Consider the following 16,648-nt stretch of genomic DNA (forward strand, 5'->3'; position numbering starts at 1 on the left):
ATCGACTACTACATTTAGAAAAAATCAAATGGCAGTGAGAGTGATTGGGGGGGATTATTTGTGGATCCCCTTCAAAGTAATAATATTCTCCACCCCCTTTCTAAAGAGGGATATGATAAAAGATAATTCCAAGAGACTAAAAAGGTGCATACGTTTGGGGAACCGATACACACACACACACAAAATGTGTTGCTTTATTTCTTGCAACATGTAAACCATGCATGACTTTTATGCATGAAAATATTATTTCCCTTAAAAAAAGGAAAAAATAAAAAGACAAAAGAAAACCCAACCAAACCAATATGAACTACATCCTTGGTAAAAACTCATCCCTTTGAAGGAAAAAAAAAAAAAGCAGCAACAAGAAATGGGTAGTCCACAGGCAGTGGACACAAGTCGCTTACCTCTGCAAGACAGCTGATATTCTGGAATCAGCTTTATGAAGACTTTCGCACTGTTTTTTATCATGTTTGCTTTCTAAATATCAGTAAAAGCTTTTTTAACTAATATTTGAAAAGCAATGTCCGTTTTATGACATCAACCTCAAAAGAGATGAAAATTTCACATCTAGGCTCTCAACAAAACTTCTCTCCATTTTGGCACACCAATATGTTGAACATTCCATGTAGTAATCTTTCCTGTGCTAACATATTCAGCAGTGCATGCATAGGGCCAAGAAAAAAGAAAAAGTGAAATACAGGGGTCGAAGGTCAGTTACGGGATCCTGGACTGGGAATTGCTGGGAAAGGACACAGGATATTTCTCTCAGCTTCCAAATATCACCTGTGATGTCAAGTGCTTCCCTTCTGATATGACGATGGTAACAGTCGAACCAGTGATGCCAACAGCAGGACAAGGGCCTGGAGATCGGTCTCCCTGCGGCCACCCCGCCTCCCTAGGCCCGGGACTGGGCCGCCATGCCAGGTCCGCGAGCTCCGCTGCAGTCTTGAATCCGAGTCCCTCACATTACTTTTTAAAGCATTTCATAAAAAAGGAGGATTATACTATCTGTCTTATCAACAGACAGGACAAAATATTTGCTCCTCTTAAAAGAAAAAAATTACATTTGTTATGTGCATGTACAGATTGTACGTATAAATCCTAATTAAAAAAAAACCCACAGCAAGTATACCTGATATGGGTAATTAGGTATATATACCTGATGTTGACTTATTTCTGGATGATTTTCCTTTTGTGTATTACTATGCTGAAACTATGGTAATTTACATATGTTTAAGATGTTCAAAATAATTTTGGAGGGGGGTAGATTTTGGTAGAAAACACAAAGCCTATGAAAATAATATAGTCAAGAGATATAACAAATTTAAGAGGAAGTAGGCTTTATGATCTGGTTTTAGGAAAAGGGAAATCTCTCCTTCCTCTATGGCTAAATTGTTTTAAAAAGGCAGTTATATAAATTACATATATACATACATATATATATATATACACACACACACACACACACACACACACACACATACACACTATTAACCTAATGGAGAACAAAAAGTAACAAAATTCTGTAGTGAATCTACAGATCTCAGATTTCACCAGCACTACAGACCCTACTGGCTTTTGAGACGGATGTGAATCTGAATATTATGTACATGACTGAACAGTTTCAAAATTGTCCTGGTTGACTATGGGTTATTTTTACTCCTTCTTCTCCCTGCTCACAATACTACCCCCGCTCCTCTAAGTGTAAAAGGCATTAAACAATTTCTGGTGATAAATTCTTAGGATTCCTCAAGTATCTCCTTTACCAGCCTAAAGTGACTTAGGCAAGGGAAAGCTCTTGCTCAGTAAACTTCCCTCATAGCTTGAAATTAATCTGATTTTTAAGCATTATGTCCGCTTAGGAGTAGTCAATCTTTTTGGTAAGGTGACACCAAATGAATGGCGTATCCTGTATTCTGAACGGCTGGTGGCAGTGATCAGCAGGGAGGTGGACCGCAGAGCACTAGCTACTTCACCTCCGATCTGGAAGGAGACAGTCCAACTGTGAGAACAGAAATGTGGGAGGGCCTCTTATGTGACAGGCACTGTTCTAAGTGCTGTATACATATTTACTCGTTTAATCCACAAAGTAACCTGATGAGACAGGTACTGGTGTTGTCCTCATTTTACAGTGGAGGAAACCGGGCGGCGGAGAGTTGAGTGAGAGAGGAAGTGCACACAGTGACGGGGGAGCCCGGGGCTGGCGCAGGCAGCCTGGCCCTGCGCCCCGTGCCACAAGTCACACGCTCTCTCCCAGCCGTCTCGGGAAAAGAATCCGTGATTGCAGGGGCGACAATATTTGAGGTCAGGTTGAAAATCAAGGTCCTGGCTTGTTAAAAAAAAAAAAAAATCCTATGGCGCTGACTTCAATCAGCATTTGTTCTTCTTTGAGGCCAGAGTTAATTTACTCCCCCAAATTTGTTACTCAGCTTTAAGCACACGACCAAAAAGACTCACAGAGTTCAGAAAGAGCATAAAAAAGGTCTGATTTAATCTAGTCATTAACTTGACACACTACTTGCTGTTTCCTCAGCTATAAAAATGGAAGGAGAAATAATCATTCCGATAGCCTTCAAGAACAGCCCTGCAATGCATCTACGTGTCCCATATAACTCAAGTAAAATTCACCACGCCATGAAGGGAGTTTGTGTCCGACTGTTGCTGTGACTTTTCATTTTCCAAAAGGATAAAATCATTTTACATATCACCCTTCAACTTGATTACCCTATATTAGAAACACAAGCAAAAGACAACATGCATTACATGGGATATACAATGAGAACAGAATTACCATAGATTGCCAAAAAGGTGGTCCTCCAATCACTGCCAGCAAATGCATGATTATTATGAAGATTTGCACTTCAGTCACATCAATTCTGATTAGGTACAAAAAGCCAAAAAAGCAGAATTACTCAAAACAATTTCAAGTTAATTAGTTGCAAGCTTAGCAGCATTCCTCTATCATGCACAAGAGAAAAAAATCTCAAATATTGAGGAAAGGGAAAAAGGAGGTGTCAAAAATTTGTTATGAGCAAAACCAAATAAAATCCAGAGCCTTTTAATTTAAATTGATGAATTTCACAGAGCAATAAAAACCCCTCCTTTCAAAAACAAAACAAAATTTCTGACTAGAGTTGGGCTGAACCTACGGCTTCACCTTTCCAACCAAAAAACAAAAACAAAACAAGAAAGGTGTATTAAATTTTGAGTGTCAAGCAGAGGACTGCATTGCATTGTGCTGCTATATAATCATGGATCTTAAAATAAGAACTTTGTAGTATCAAATAGGAAAAAACAGTGAGCTTTCACTAAGGCGACACAAATCACTGAGACCTTGCAAAACTTACTGCTCTTCAGATAAATCCACTTAATGGCTTCCACGGTGTGGGCGTGAAAAAATTTCACCCAGTTCTCAATTTCTTATATTTACTAGGTCAACTACCCTAAAATTTCTGTGAAGAAGATAGTGAAAGCAGCCAAGAGTTAGCTTTGAGTAGCTGGAAATGATCTTACAGTCAAAAAGAGACAAACCCAGTAGAAAAGCAGGGCAGTGGAAATGAGAAGACTGAAAGTCTGAGAAAAAGAACATGGGCAAAAAGACTGAAGGGTAAAGTACCCACTGGTGTTTCCTTCCTGCTAGCTCTTTATAAAACCTTGAGATTATCATTCTCAGGGTATTGGATCCAAAAGTCTTTTAGTTCTGAGAATTTATCCTACAGATATGCTTGCACAGGTTATTCATTACAGCATTATTTATAATAGCAAAATTATAAATGAGGGAGTGGCTACAGAAATTATGGTACTTTGATGCAACGAAATATTTGGTAGCTTTTAAAAAAAGAGCAGGGCACGTGCCTACACAGTGATATGGAAACATAGCAAAGATCTATTAGGTAAAAAACGGGTTCCAGAATGTGTGTTACTTCTCCTATAAAAATGAAAAATAACATTCTATAGTTTTATTTTTGCCATTAATTGCATAACAAATTTCTGGAAGGACACACGTACACTGAGGACAGCGGCCGCCCAGTGCCGAGGCCGGCGTGCGGAGGGCACGGCGGGGGCGAGCGGACGGGAGGGGGCTGCTGCACTGCGTGTCTTTTTGGTAAGGTTAGTTTTTAAACGAAGTGAGTAATTTATCTGTTAAGAAAGCAAATTTTAAAAAACGTCTAAGAATGTGAGGCATCAACGACAGCAAGGGCGTTCAACTCCCAGATCAGAGCCCTCGTTTCTGAAACTGATACTGAAAACAATCTATAACATGAGCTTAAGATTCATAAGCTCTCACGCCCATAACAAGTAACCAGGTTGAAATCAGTCTCTCACCCCTAAAACAATCTTCATATTTGTTTGCTCAAGAATGTTTTTTCAATAAGCTTACTAAGCTGCAGACATATAGTGATATACACATTTTGGGGGGTGGGGGTGGGGAATGGGCTGAATTAGGCTAAAAAGAATCGGTAGCGCTGACCTGGTGAGTGGAGCTGCCAATGGGGGAAATTACACTCAGGAGCGGACTCAGGAGACTAAGCAGGTGGCACGGAGGACCGACTCTGTCTTGGGCGGAGGAGGGCAGACATCTTACAACATTTGGCTGGACATGTGAAGTAGCCTTTTGGGAGGGGAAGGGCCAGAAGTATAGAATTACAAAATAAAAGTGGAGGGAACCTTACGCAATTATTTGTACCTTGGATAAGTGTGAGAGAGAACAGAAACCATGAGAGATCTGTACAAAGCCCCAGGCTGGGATACCTACCACATGCATTTGGTTTGAATTCCAACAAGACTCAGAACTAAACTGAGGGGTGTGAAGGGATTAAAATTACATTCCGTGAGTGTGGATAAACCTGCTAATCATTTCTTTTTCCAAATTCTTTTTTTTATGTCATATGCATTTCAAAGATACACTTGCAGTTAGTTTGTAAACATAATTTTTTTGGTTAAAATATACACAGGAAATGTAATTGTGTTGTATTTGGGTTGGCTACTAGCTTGGCTAACACTATATGCACTAGGGCTAAACTGACAATGTCAAAGAAACTCTGACTTGTACAATCTGATTTGTGAATAATAATTTAAATATTATTCAAAACAAAGCATTTTGTTTAAAAAGCCATTGAAGGTGTCTGGAATCCTATTTAAAAATTAGATTGCTATTTAGAGATTTGCAATTATTGATAAATGGATCTGAAGTTCTGGGGAACTTATGCATAACCTGAATATGGCATTCATGAGCTACTTTACCAGAAATACCATGAGTGGGGTGAAGAGTGGTACACTGGAATAAAGATTAGCTGGAAATTCAACATACTGCCTTCCAGTATTTTATTTCCTACCCTTGATAAGGGGCAAACAGGCTATGACAAGCTTAGATTAATGTTAAGTAACACTGCCTGTACAACTGAATGATAACTATTAGTAGTTTAAGTTCAAGTGCTATAGACAGAGAGAGTCTAAGCATCTGTTTTTGAGGCAAACTGAATTATTTAGAACAGTATTATCTGCCATGTGAATGACTGACTACATGGGCCTCACTATGTAGTCACAAAACCCCAAGCCATCCAGTGACTTTGAGTAGGAAGAGGAAAACAGCCAAAGGCTACAATAGTCTAAGTCCTCTTAAAGGAACTAATGTTTAGGTCTCATATTTAAGGGGCAGCCTATTTTTATCATCTCAAAACAGAAGATTAGAAGAGAGGCCCCCTCACCTCATTTAGTAATAATCTTGCTGTTAAATAAAGGAATCTCAGACATATTCTTCCACTCAAACTAGCACAATCAATTCTGGAAGAAATCTGGAATTTATTGGGAGTCACTAATACAGGTCTTAAAATTAATAATAATGATAATGGCCACTTAGTATATGCCAGTCACTGTAGTCAGCATGTGTCATTTTGGACTCAATCCTCAAAACCACCCAGAGAGGGAGGACCGTAACCACCATTCTACAGATGAGAAATTTAGTCGGATAGGCCAACTGTCCTTTGCAACGGCCCATAACAGAGGTGATGAGTGCTGTTCCTACACAGCGCTGAGCGAACTCTTCTAATTTTTATCTACATATCAACTGAGATAAACATCTGTCAAATGTGTCTAAGTTGCTATCACTAAGGTGTCTTTATGTTTCAGGGTGATGCTTCTCGTATTCTAATGCAAGTTTCCCTAAAATGGTAGAACTCAATGGGCTATAGCTGATAGAAAGTTTAGATGCTAATAATGAAATTAATCTGGAAACAAATGAGAAATAACCACTCTTTGTGAAGCTAATTTTTCTCCTGAATTTTGTTTAAAAAAAAAAAGGGACACCTGAAAATTTCTTTTCAATGACCAAATCCGTTAAAGCAACAAATATTAAAAGTGAAAGAAAATCTCTGCAAGTTAGCAGCAACTGGTAAAAGTGAAGACAAGTATATCTGAAGAAAAAACATTTTTCATGATGTTAAAATTCAAATGCATTAGTTTCTACAAAAAACTTAATAGGAAGGGCTCCATGAATATAGGGTACTTTGTTATCACAGATGAACAAGGTCAAAGTAAATAATGTAGTCAATATCTTGCCCATCAATTTCATTAAAAATATCGGTGGAAATGACCTTTGGGGAGACAACACAGACGACGGCAGTGAGCATGAAGCCTCAGGTCTTTGGACACAGGACCGAAGACGGGCTAGCAGTAAAGGGTGCTACGGAATGACACGCCCCGCACCAGGCACACTGCTCTACCCCAGGAGGGGACCCCACAAATAATTATGCAAACACATTGTAAAGTCAAGGCAAGTGGCTTTACTTTTGTTCCTAAAACGTGCCTATAGTACTCAGTATTCTCCATAGGCCACATTTATTTTGGGGGAAAAAATGTAGAATATCCCTTGCTATTACTTTGTCTCCAAAGCCATCATTATGGTCTCTGAATAACTGGATTTACGATGCTACAAGATACGTTTCAGAAAGAACTCTGCTATGAGAGGCTAGTTACTGCTATCAGATCACTGAAGTATTTTGGGGCACAAGGACTCAAGGTAGGAAACTGAATGCAACCTGTGTTGCTACAATCATCTGTCAGGTGTCCATATGCTCAGTTTTCCAATGCTTCCTAACTGCATAATAAACAGAATCTATTTTTTTTTTAATAAATAAACTTTTTCATACTAAAGTATGAAGGATTCTGGGCTAGTCTACTGGGAAACCATTTCCTAATAAATCTTGAAATTTTAAAAGTCATGGCTCAAAAATCACATTTCTAATATATGAAGAAAAAGATACATTACTTACTCGTAGCATTAATTACAGAAATATGGTTTTAATTAAAAAAAAAAAACCTGAAAAAGAAGGCAGTCAAAGGATGACTATAGTAACAGGAAAGCTAGGAAATACTTAGTTTTAAAAGCACAAATAAGAGAGGAAAACAGTAAACATAACAGAAATGAGAACAGCTTCTAGCATTAATTTTTTTAAAGAACCAAGATCACCGGAAGCAGAGGCGGCAGAAATGGTGCTACGTGGCTTTCAGAAGCGGAGAGAACAGACAGAACCTTTTCTACAGTACTATAAAAAGTCCTCTCGACTTACCTAAGGGAAACTCTGCTTGCTTTATTCTGTTTTCGAAATATAAATACCAAAAACATTATATTTAATGGTGGAAAGGTTATTTGTTTTAAAAATATTACAAAGCAAAAATGATATTAGGTACAACAGGTAAATGGGAAAGAGAATTCACAATTGTTTTTAGCATCAGATAATCAAAATATCATTTTAAAAAAATTTTAATAGGGTGGATTTTTATTGCCCTATTACATATTAAAATTGTTTTCTAATAACCTGTTTGTCTGTGAAATACCACCAGAAGGACTTTTGATTTTTTTTTCAATTGGTCTGTGCATGACAAAGGTGCTGTCTTTTACTGAGTTCATGCCATTGTTCATTGGACAGCATGAATATTCTAGCAGTTACCGTGAAGTTCCAGAACCAAGGTCCCAGGGTTCCTGTGAGAAGCTGGCATATTATAATTATGATCTGGGACTCTGTAACATCGAATCTATGCATAAGGAAACAAACATTTCAAAATAACTTCACTCAGAGCTTTTGCTAAAGAGCCCGACTAAAACAGGTAACAAAAATAGATTTAAAAGGTAGCATTCTTCTTATAAAGATGTCTAAAGATTCAATAATACAATTTATACAATACTACCACTATCCTATGCATACGCATATATTTCTTACCCATATCGAAAGTGTAAAAGCTTGAAAATTAAAACCATCTAATAGAGTGAATACATGACTTGTAAATCAGCAGCTGCAAAACTAGAACTAAAAACTCAGTCAACTCTCAATTACCCAGGAATGGTGACTACTACTTGCCAACTAATCACACTGTGACATAGGTACCTCTGGCACCAGAGCCTATCTGGACCGTCCTGTGGACAGATGCTCCCCAGAAGCTACAACGTATAGCCATCTGGTTGTCTGACAAGCCACTAAAGTCTCTCATCCCTTCCTGCCCAACTCGCCACGCCCACACTGCTGCTGTCTCAGCAAAAGCAGCGCACGTGTGTGGACTGGCAAGCGCGTGCAGATGGGCAAGCGGGAAAGAATGACTTTTTGGGAAAAGGTTAGGGCAAAATTCAAAGTGGCCATCTCCTTGTCCTGTTTCCTGATAATCTGTTGTCCAGAATCTTGTCCTTTTTCCTCTTTCTCTTTCCTTAATTGCACACCAGCATTGTAACTCTACTATATTGGAAGCTTTTATTTGTGATAAAAATAAGTAAAACATCCAATTCAATCGCTAAAAAAGTTCTGAGACACAGATGGTGACAGGAAAAAGGCCGGTGGCTTAGAACAGGCTTCAAATAAAATTGACATAATCAAAATTAAGCACTGAGGAATGCTAACGAGACAAAGAGAGGTCCACAATCTTACCCGATGACCTCAGAGTCCAACATGCACTCTAGGTTTTACCTTAATACAGACAGCTGCTTTAGGATGTTACCTATAATATTTTGATAAGATAAGCAGAGTCCAAATGAATGAATCATTGCTGAGAAAAAGTACACCAGAAAATAGAAACTAACAAGAAAATCTCTGATGTTTAATAATCCACGTGATAGCCCTGACCTGTATAGATCAGTGGGTTGGGTTCCCTTCCCACAAGGCAAAAGGTCGCCGGTTGGATTCCCTGTCAGGGCACATGCCTCGGTTGTGTGCCTGGTCCCTGGTTTGGGTGAGTTTGAGAGGCAACCGATATTTCTCTTCCTCTCTTTCTCTTTCCCTTCCCCTCTAAGAATAAATAAAATCTTTAAAAAAACCCATATGACAAATCTTAAATGTTTACAGATATGCAGATCCTAAAAAGCATTCAAAAAGAAGTTTCCTATTTTGTAATCCATGGGAAGTAGACCATACATTAACAGACAGCAGTTTTTACTGACTAGGAAGTCTTCGAATATTTATCCTTTAGAGGTTACTGATGTAAGAAGATGAACTGGATTTGTCAGACTGCCAGCAGAATATATAGCCTATTCACTTTTTTCATTTAATTATAGAAAAAAAGTCAGGAATTATTTACTTACATAGAAATAAATGTTTGCTGGCAGGGTTTTTTGCTAATGGAAATGTGAAACCTTAGAAGCATGAATTGAAAAAATGTAACAAAGTGAAGGTAAACACTCTACCTGTCATAATTATAAATAGTAAGTACACTAGAAGTAACACCTGTAAATTAAATGGACTCACCAAAGGAACCTTAGATACCATCTTATCCAAAATTCTTTTCTTATACATTAGAAAGTGAGGCCCATGGAAGTTAAGGGCCTTGCTCAAGCTTATATAGAAAAGATAATTTGGAGATAATACTTGAGGCAAGAGATACAGGCCTGAGCTCAATTTACTACAATTTCTTTCTTCCTTTCTTTTCTCCTGAAAAGGTAACTTCAGTAATTGTTTTTTTCCCTGAATGATAATTTAAGAAAGAATTCTACCTTTCATAGTATAAAAGATTTTTTTAGGGCCCATGTTTTGCATAAATATAGTTTATTAAAGATTGACAACCCTAAGCTTTAGAGTTTCTAAGCATTTATTAAAACGATTCTATACAGACATTGACAAGTTCTATAAAATACCTAGTTATAGCAGATTTAGACCTTAAGAGAGGAAATGTGAACTCCCGCATTTAACATAAACCATAAACACGTTAAGAAATATTTTACAAATGAGCTTCAACTCTTAATTCTTTTTCCACTGACTCAATCCTCCTTCCACGCTCTAGCCTCTAAGCCCTTCCCCCGCCCCGAGCTTTCAAACCCTGAAGAGCTGGGCCGGCCGGGGCCCCAGGAGCAGTGCTCGTGTCCCCTGCCTCTTCTCGGTCAGTCCAGAAGCACGGCCAGGAGAGAGGCCTGTCCAGGAGCAACCAGTGCGAACCTTCCCTGCGCGGGGCAGCTGCTGCCTGTGGTCAGAGCGCAGGGCCAGCAGACACAGCTCGCAATTTCAGGGAGGACGCGCTCAATCAGCGCTGGCACCTCATGCTGAATGGAAATTGTTTCGTTGTGGATTAATTATCGTGCCTATTTCTGTTCAAGACACTAAGAGCACATTTAATAGGAACTAAAAAGTGACATTAGGAGACTAAGAAAGACAAGTTTCTTAGTTGGCAAACATACTATTTCATAATGTTACAAAATGTGTAACAACCCGATTTTATTATATATACAAAAAAAGCTTGTGATTTTTTTCACTCGTGTGTAAACATCAAAATAAAACAATTAAAATATTTTAAAATTTTTAACGTTGCTTCCACTTTCCTCTGAGTAAGAAAAAGTGATATTTAAAAATTACTTTACTCAAATTACATTTGAGAGTTGACCTTTCCTAATTAAACAAAAGTTGGGTTTTCTCCTCCATGTGTACAAACTTTACTTCATGATAATGTGCCTATTCTATCTGCCCTGGAAAAACAAGTAAAATCCAAAATGGGATTTTGGGGACTTCTTTTGAAATACCTTTATTACACCACATGCCTCCATTGCATTGGCATTTGGATAAATATCTCCTTAAATAGAAAGCACTTGGAGCAAATTTCTATGAAATGTTGTCGTTTATTTTTAATTAAAAGTTTGACTCAGTATTGCTTTAATGTAAATGCAAGATTTCAAAAATTGTATACAGTTTTCCCAAATCAAAACCAATCCGTTATAATACTACATCAAATTGAGAGGTTAAATTCAAACTGGCCTCTCAACACCTCTGTGTTTTTGCACACCATTAAGGCAGAGGCGGCGGCGGGCCCTCGCACCTAGGCCCTCCTCTCAGGTCAGTTTCTCTGCACGCGGACCCTTCTCACTAGAAAGGCCACGCCGCTTCTTTCGTGGAGCCCTCGCTCTAGCCAACGCCGTGCTGCTCTCCACCGCCTCCATCATCTGCGCCAACCGTGTGCTTGTCCACCCCTTCCGTCTCTCGTCCCCCCGAGTCTGGCTCCCACCCGCCGCGGCAGAGGAGCCGCTCGGACGGCCCCACACTGCCAGTCAACGCTCGGCTTCGGTCCCCATTCTGAGTCCCGGCCGCATTCCGCACAGCCCGCTTTCGAGTCGCCCCATCCGGCTCTGCACTCAGGTGCGCCTCCGCCTGCGCCGGCCACTCGGTGGTCGCACGGGCTTCTCTCTAGGCTTGCTCTGTCTCCGGCTACTTCCACCCTAACCGGGCATCGAAATCCCTCCTGTACAAGCTCTGGCAGGACCCCCTCCCCGCCCCCCCTCCGCCCTTCGCACTCCTGCGCCGGTTTCCCGCCGTGCCTTTCTGCACCCTCCACCCAGCACCGCAAACCCCCACGGCCGGCGAGAAGGCACACGGGGTCCTTCCGGTCTCCGCACTCTCTTTCGTTCGCTCTCCGACCCCAGCAGAGACCGCGCCCACAGCGCCCAGCTCTCAAATCCCTCTCCAGCCCCCGCCCCTTCCTCTCAGCACCGTCCCGTCTCGTTCAGACTTCATTCCTCACGCTCCCTCTGCGGACGCCTCCTAAGGGGTCTCCTTACTTATGCTACAGCGCGTCCCAACCCACTCTCCAAAGTGTCGTCGACCTGAGCTTCCGAAAGGGACTTTTGTCATGTCCCTGCTTCGGGTCCTGCAACGATTCCCCACAGATTCGGGAGCAAAGCCCCCTTCCTGGCAGGGCATGGAAGGCCCTCGAGTTTCTGGATCTTCTCCAGCCTGTCCCCTGCCACCCCCTACAGGCACCTGATGATTGCACAACATGGAACTGCTTGCAGTTCTTAAAGTATGCATTTCAACAAAGGAACACCCTGCCAGGGAAACTGTGCGACTGGCCAATAGAAAGCTGTAATAGCAAATCGCTTCTACAAACAGCATCTATTAACTCCTCCTCCGCTTCCACGGTTTTCGCTTTCCTTCCTTCAGTTCCCACACCACATGGCTGGTGCTGCTTTACTTGAAAGGGAAAGAGAATAAATTAGGGCTAGATAAATAAGCTCTCAAAATAAGGGCCTGAAAGTTAACTCTGAAATAACACCAATGAAACAAACTATGTGAAGTCCAAATATTAAAGATTCTGCTATCTTTGAAAACAGTAACATCACTAAAAATTAAAATTTAATTAGGGCAAACCAAGTGATCTTAGAAATCTATTATATTTTGTAATTCTCCCCAATGCAGAGAAAAACTATGAATACATTAAGATAAAATAAAAGCTATGAAAATAGAGGAAAAAAACCATCGGTACATAATGTTCTCTAAATCCCTTTAATTTGAAATTATTCTGAGATATGTCTCTTAGCATCCAAAATATCAATATTCAGTTGCTGTCATAAGTTAAGAACATATTAAATTATATTTAAATAAGCTTGCAAATACCATCTCAACTAACCTTGTAGGGAACACCTGAATTTCTATGTACTCTAGATTTTTCAGGGTCTCAAAAACTAAATTTATTAGGAATTTAAAATTTAAAACTCTATTAAAGATTCATCTTAATTAGAGGCTAGGTTAAGGTGTTCTATCATTTGCCATCATATTTTTATTTTGACATTTCAAGATGTATTCTGAGTCTTCTTTCAAGTTTTCTCTTTTAATCCTACTCCATGGGGGGAAAAAAAAGACTACTTTGAGCACTGGAAATAGGGTCTGTGATACCCAAACTCCAGCTGGTGAGTTCCCTTACTAACCTCATTCTGAGACTGCTCGACTCTCATGTCAATGAATTATCAACAGCTTAGGTTTTTAGAGATTCATAAATAAAACAATGTGAAAAGAATAAAACCTAATTAAGCTTTGATATTTAGAGGTGAAAGTTGCTCTTTGTTCTCATAAGCTATCTTTTCTTTCCCAAAAATAAGTTTTCGTGTCTCAAAATAAAAGAGTTAAAGTGAGTAACAATAGAAAAAAGAAAAGTGAATTTGTCTGATGGAAGGACAAGTGGATTATGAGTGAGGCGGGGTTACTGCTTCTCTCATTACTTTAAAAATATTGATCGGGAGGTTCTAATATTTCCTTTCCAAAACTGTGATAGAAGGACACATAACGGAGACCATTAGGTAATAGCAATAGCAATCAGGGTTTTCAACTTCTTTTATTTACTAATTTTGTGATTTGATCAATTCCTACTACTCAAATACCTACATGGAACACTCTTCATATTTGAAAGATGAAACAAAATCACCAGTGTTACTTACATTCCAAATCGCAATGTTCCAGAAACGTATGTTTGCCAGTGTGCGCAATAGAACATGAACGTCCCAGCAAAACAACAAAAAAACATCCAGTCAGGGTTTGTCCCCAGTTGGACCGCAATACAAGTTCCAAGAACCACAAAAACTGCAAAAGAACGATCACAATGAAAACTGAACAATCTGAATGAAAAAGCACTGAGTTGAAATAATTTTAGAGGCAAAAAGAAGGCATACTGTAAATGTACCATCTTCTCTCAGCTAGCAAAGGTAACAGGAAAGAAGAATGTAATCTTTTATATTGTATTTTATCCCATAATTTCAATCTCTTTTTTCACTAGACCAACCTAAGTTTCTGAAAGCAACTAAAATACTTCAGCATTTTTGTTTTTGGAGTATCCCCCCAACTTAGTAATAATGTATTTTTTAATATATAGGAAAACTTCAGTAATGTTACATTTAGTGATAGCGTATTAATGAGCAGTAAAAAATGACAAGGCAGAGAGTCAAAAAGGAAAAAAAAAGGCCTAGATAATTCACAGAGGGACCTACTTGCTTCAGATTGATAGCTGTCTTTTTTTTTTTTTTTTAATTCCTCACCTAAGGACTTTTTTTGTTTGCTTCATTGCTTTTAGAGAGAGAGGAAGGGAGAGAGAGACTTGATGTGAGAAAGAAGCGTTTGGCTGCCTCCGCTAGGCACATGCACTAGGGATTGTGCGTATCCTGAAGGGGGATCACATGTGCCTGGACCAGGGATTGAACCTGCAAACTACGCCTGTGCCTCAACTGGAAATCAAACCCACAACCTTTCGGTATGGGGACAGTGCTCCAACCAAGGTACACTGGCCAGGGCGACAGCTGTCTTTTCGTATTTAGCAGATATTTTGGACTTCCGATAAAAGTTTTGGAACTCAATGACAGGTCAAAAGTGACTACCACTTAAAATAAAAAATAGGATACCTATCATTCTGCTGTCATCTAATTAAATTCAAACAGCCTTTAAGATGCCCAGTGGAAATTCTGAGTTTTTCTTGAGTCTCAAAAGTTTTTACGAGAGTTTGGCTGCCCCTTTGCCACTGAACAAGCTGCTCTCAGGACACACCGGGAGCAGGGACGTCACCACGCACTGCATCTGCGGATCTGAGTCCATGAGGGAGAACTGGCTGCGGTTTCGTTTTGTTTCTTTTAAAATGTTGTCACTGCTATGCTGAATGACAAGAAAGTCACTGAAGAACTAAACAAAAATAAGTGTGTGTGTGGTGAGGGGAGGTCGGGGAGTCCTGGCAGGAAAACTAGTTAGAAGCTGTCATTTAGCTTCTGAATCTCTTTTTTCTTCTATAAAAAGGCACTGAAACACTATTTTAAAAACAGTACAAATAGAGACCTATTACCTTTAATCTAACTAGTAACTCATCTATTGCTAGCATGTGAGTGTATTTTTTCTAGTCTTTTTATCCAAGCCCATTATCACACAGTTGTACTCCAAGCCTAGGACAGAATTTTAAATGTCTACATAACATCCACTTAAACACAAAGACTAGGATGTTCCTAGTCTCCCATTATTGTAATAACATCTATAACTTGAGATTTTTTTGATGGTGACACTTATGCCGTAAGATTTTTTAAATATAACAGGTGCCAAAACAGTAATATTTATGGTTAAAAATAGCTTTAAGTAGAAACTAAAATGTCCCAACACCGCTAATGAACAAACATTAACCAGATTTAGTTTTTTGAAAATATTAAAACTTATACAAAATCACTCATTCTGATAACTATAACACCATAACCTCTTATTTATCACATTCCTTTTTGTCACTTTTAATCATTAACATTAAAAAAAAATCAATACTACCTGTTGATAGTGAATCACAACCATGATCAAAAAGTTCTCCCAAAGGAGTACTACTGTTGGTTCTCCTTGCCTGCTTCCCATCGATGGCATCCAAAGACTGGTAGATGAACAGGCCGCATGCGCAGGCAATGTAGGCCCAGAGAGGGGCCTGCGAGATGAAACAAGAAAAGCAAGACCTTTAAGACATATTCATTGCCATGTTTAATGAATATACTTTATCTTCCTTCTCCAGAGAAGCACTACTGGTTGGAAGCTACGGGCGAGAAAAGCCAAGCGCTACATAGCGAAAAACCGTCCTGAAACAATCTGAGTTGTAAAAGAATTAAATTCCTTGCTTAGCAGAGTGTTCAAGCGGAAGCTGGACAACCCCCTCACGGGGGCATTACAGAAATCCCATGACAGATTACACACTAGACGATTTCTACGAGGCTCCTTCAACATTTAGATCTAAGAGTCAAGGAATGAATAATCTAGTACAGTTTTTCCCAAATTGCACCTTTTAAGACAATTACAGGTGTTATGTGAAAAACACTCATGCCAAACCAAACTTCTGTGGGAAACACTGGGTTAAACAACGTCAAACTGATTTCTCCACTACAGGACTCCTACCAGCCCCCAATACTACTAACACATACTGGGAATGCTCCAGAAGGGGGACGTAATAAGCGGCCACCTCCCTATCTGAGCATGTAACTTATTTTTAAACACACTTCTCCAATGTTCCGTGGAACGACACTAGAGAAATAACGATCTAGTACACAGAGTGCTTAGAACATGGTTTTTCAAATAGTTATGGTCACATTTTCCAATAGATCCTTTTGTTTTCCTAGACAGGAAATGAACCACCAATATTGATTTTAAATGTTATGCATTAAAAAGAGAGCTTCTATTTGGCTTGTTCTCTTTAAAAATATAGAATAATGTTTTGTATCACTTTCCACTATTACCCACACCCAGGCCATAAAATTTTTTTTATAAACACAATGTTTTCTCAGGTATTGGTTATCAAACTAAACTCAGTATTAAATGACCAGAGCTGATAAATTAAAACTATTCAGAGCTGCAAATAATATTCAGTATACTCTGCACCGCAAAGGTTTATTTCTCTCTGACAGAGATCTGTTTCG

At 39.3% G+C, this 16,648-nt stretch overlaps 1 protein-coding gene across 5 annotated transcripts in view; it reads right to left on the bottom strand.

The window, feature by feature from the left end:
* CEPT1 (choline/ethanolamine phosphotransferase 1) overlaps positions 1-16,648 on the bottom strand; it is a 34,826-nt gene that overhangs the window by 5,918 nt on the left and 12,260 nt on the right. For 4 of the 5 annotated variants that reach the window (XM_054564916.1, XM_054564912.1, XM_054564914.1 and 1 more), the window contains 3 exons: positions 15,522-15,669; positions 13,673-13,814; positions 2,792-2,876 (listed from right to left, as the gene is read on the bottom strand). In XM_054564916.1, the coding sequence (XP_054420891.1) occupies positions 2,792-2,876; positions 13,673-13,814; positions 15,522-15,669 (375 nt within the window). Of the gene's footprint in view, positions 1-2,791; positions 2,877-7,949; positions 8,035-13,672; positions 13,815-15,521; positions 15,670-16,648 lie in introns of all 5 variants that reach the window. The other variant, XM_054564913.1, reaches the window with a different exon arrangement.

The sequence above is a fragment of the Pteronotus mesoamericanus genome, unplaced genomic scaffold, assembly GCF_021234165.1.
Source record: "Pteronotus mesoamericanus isolate MK-2021 breed Mesoamerican mustached bat unplaced genomic scaffold, CSHL_Meso_final scaffold_99, whole genome shotgun sequence".
Lineage (NCBI taxonomy): Eukaryota > Metazoa > Chordata > Mammalia > Chiroptera > Mormoopidae > Pteronotus > Pteronotus mesoamericanus.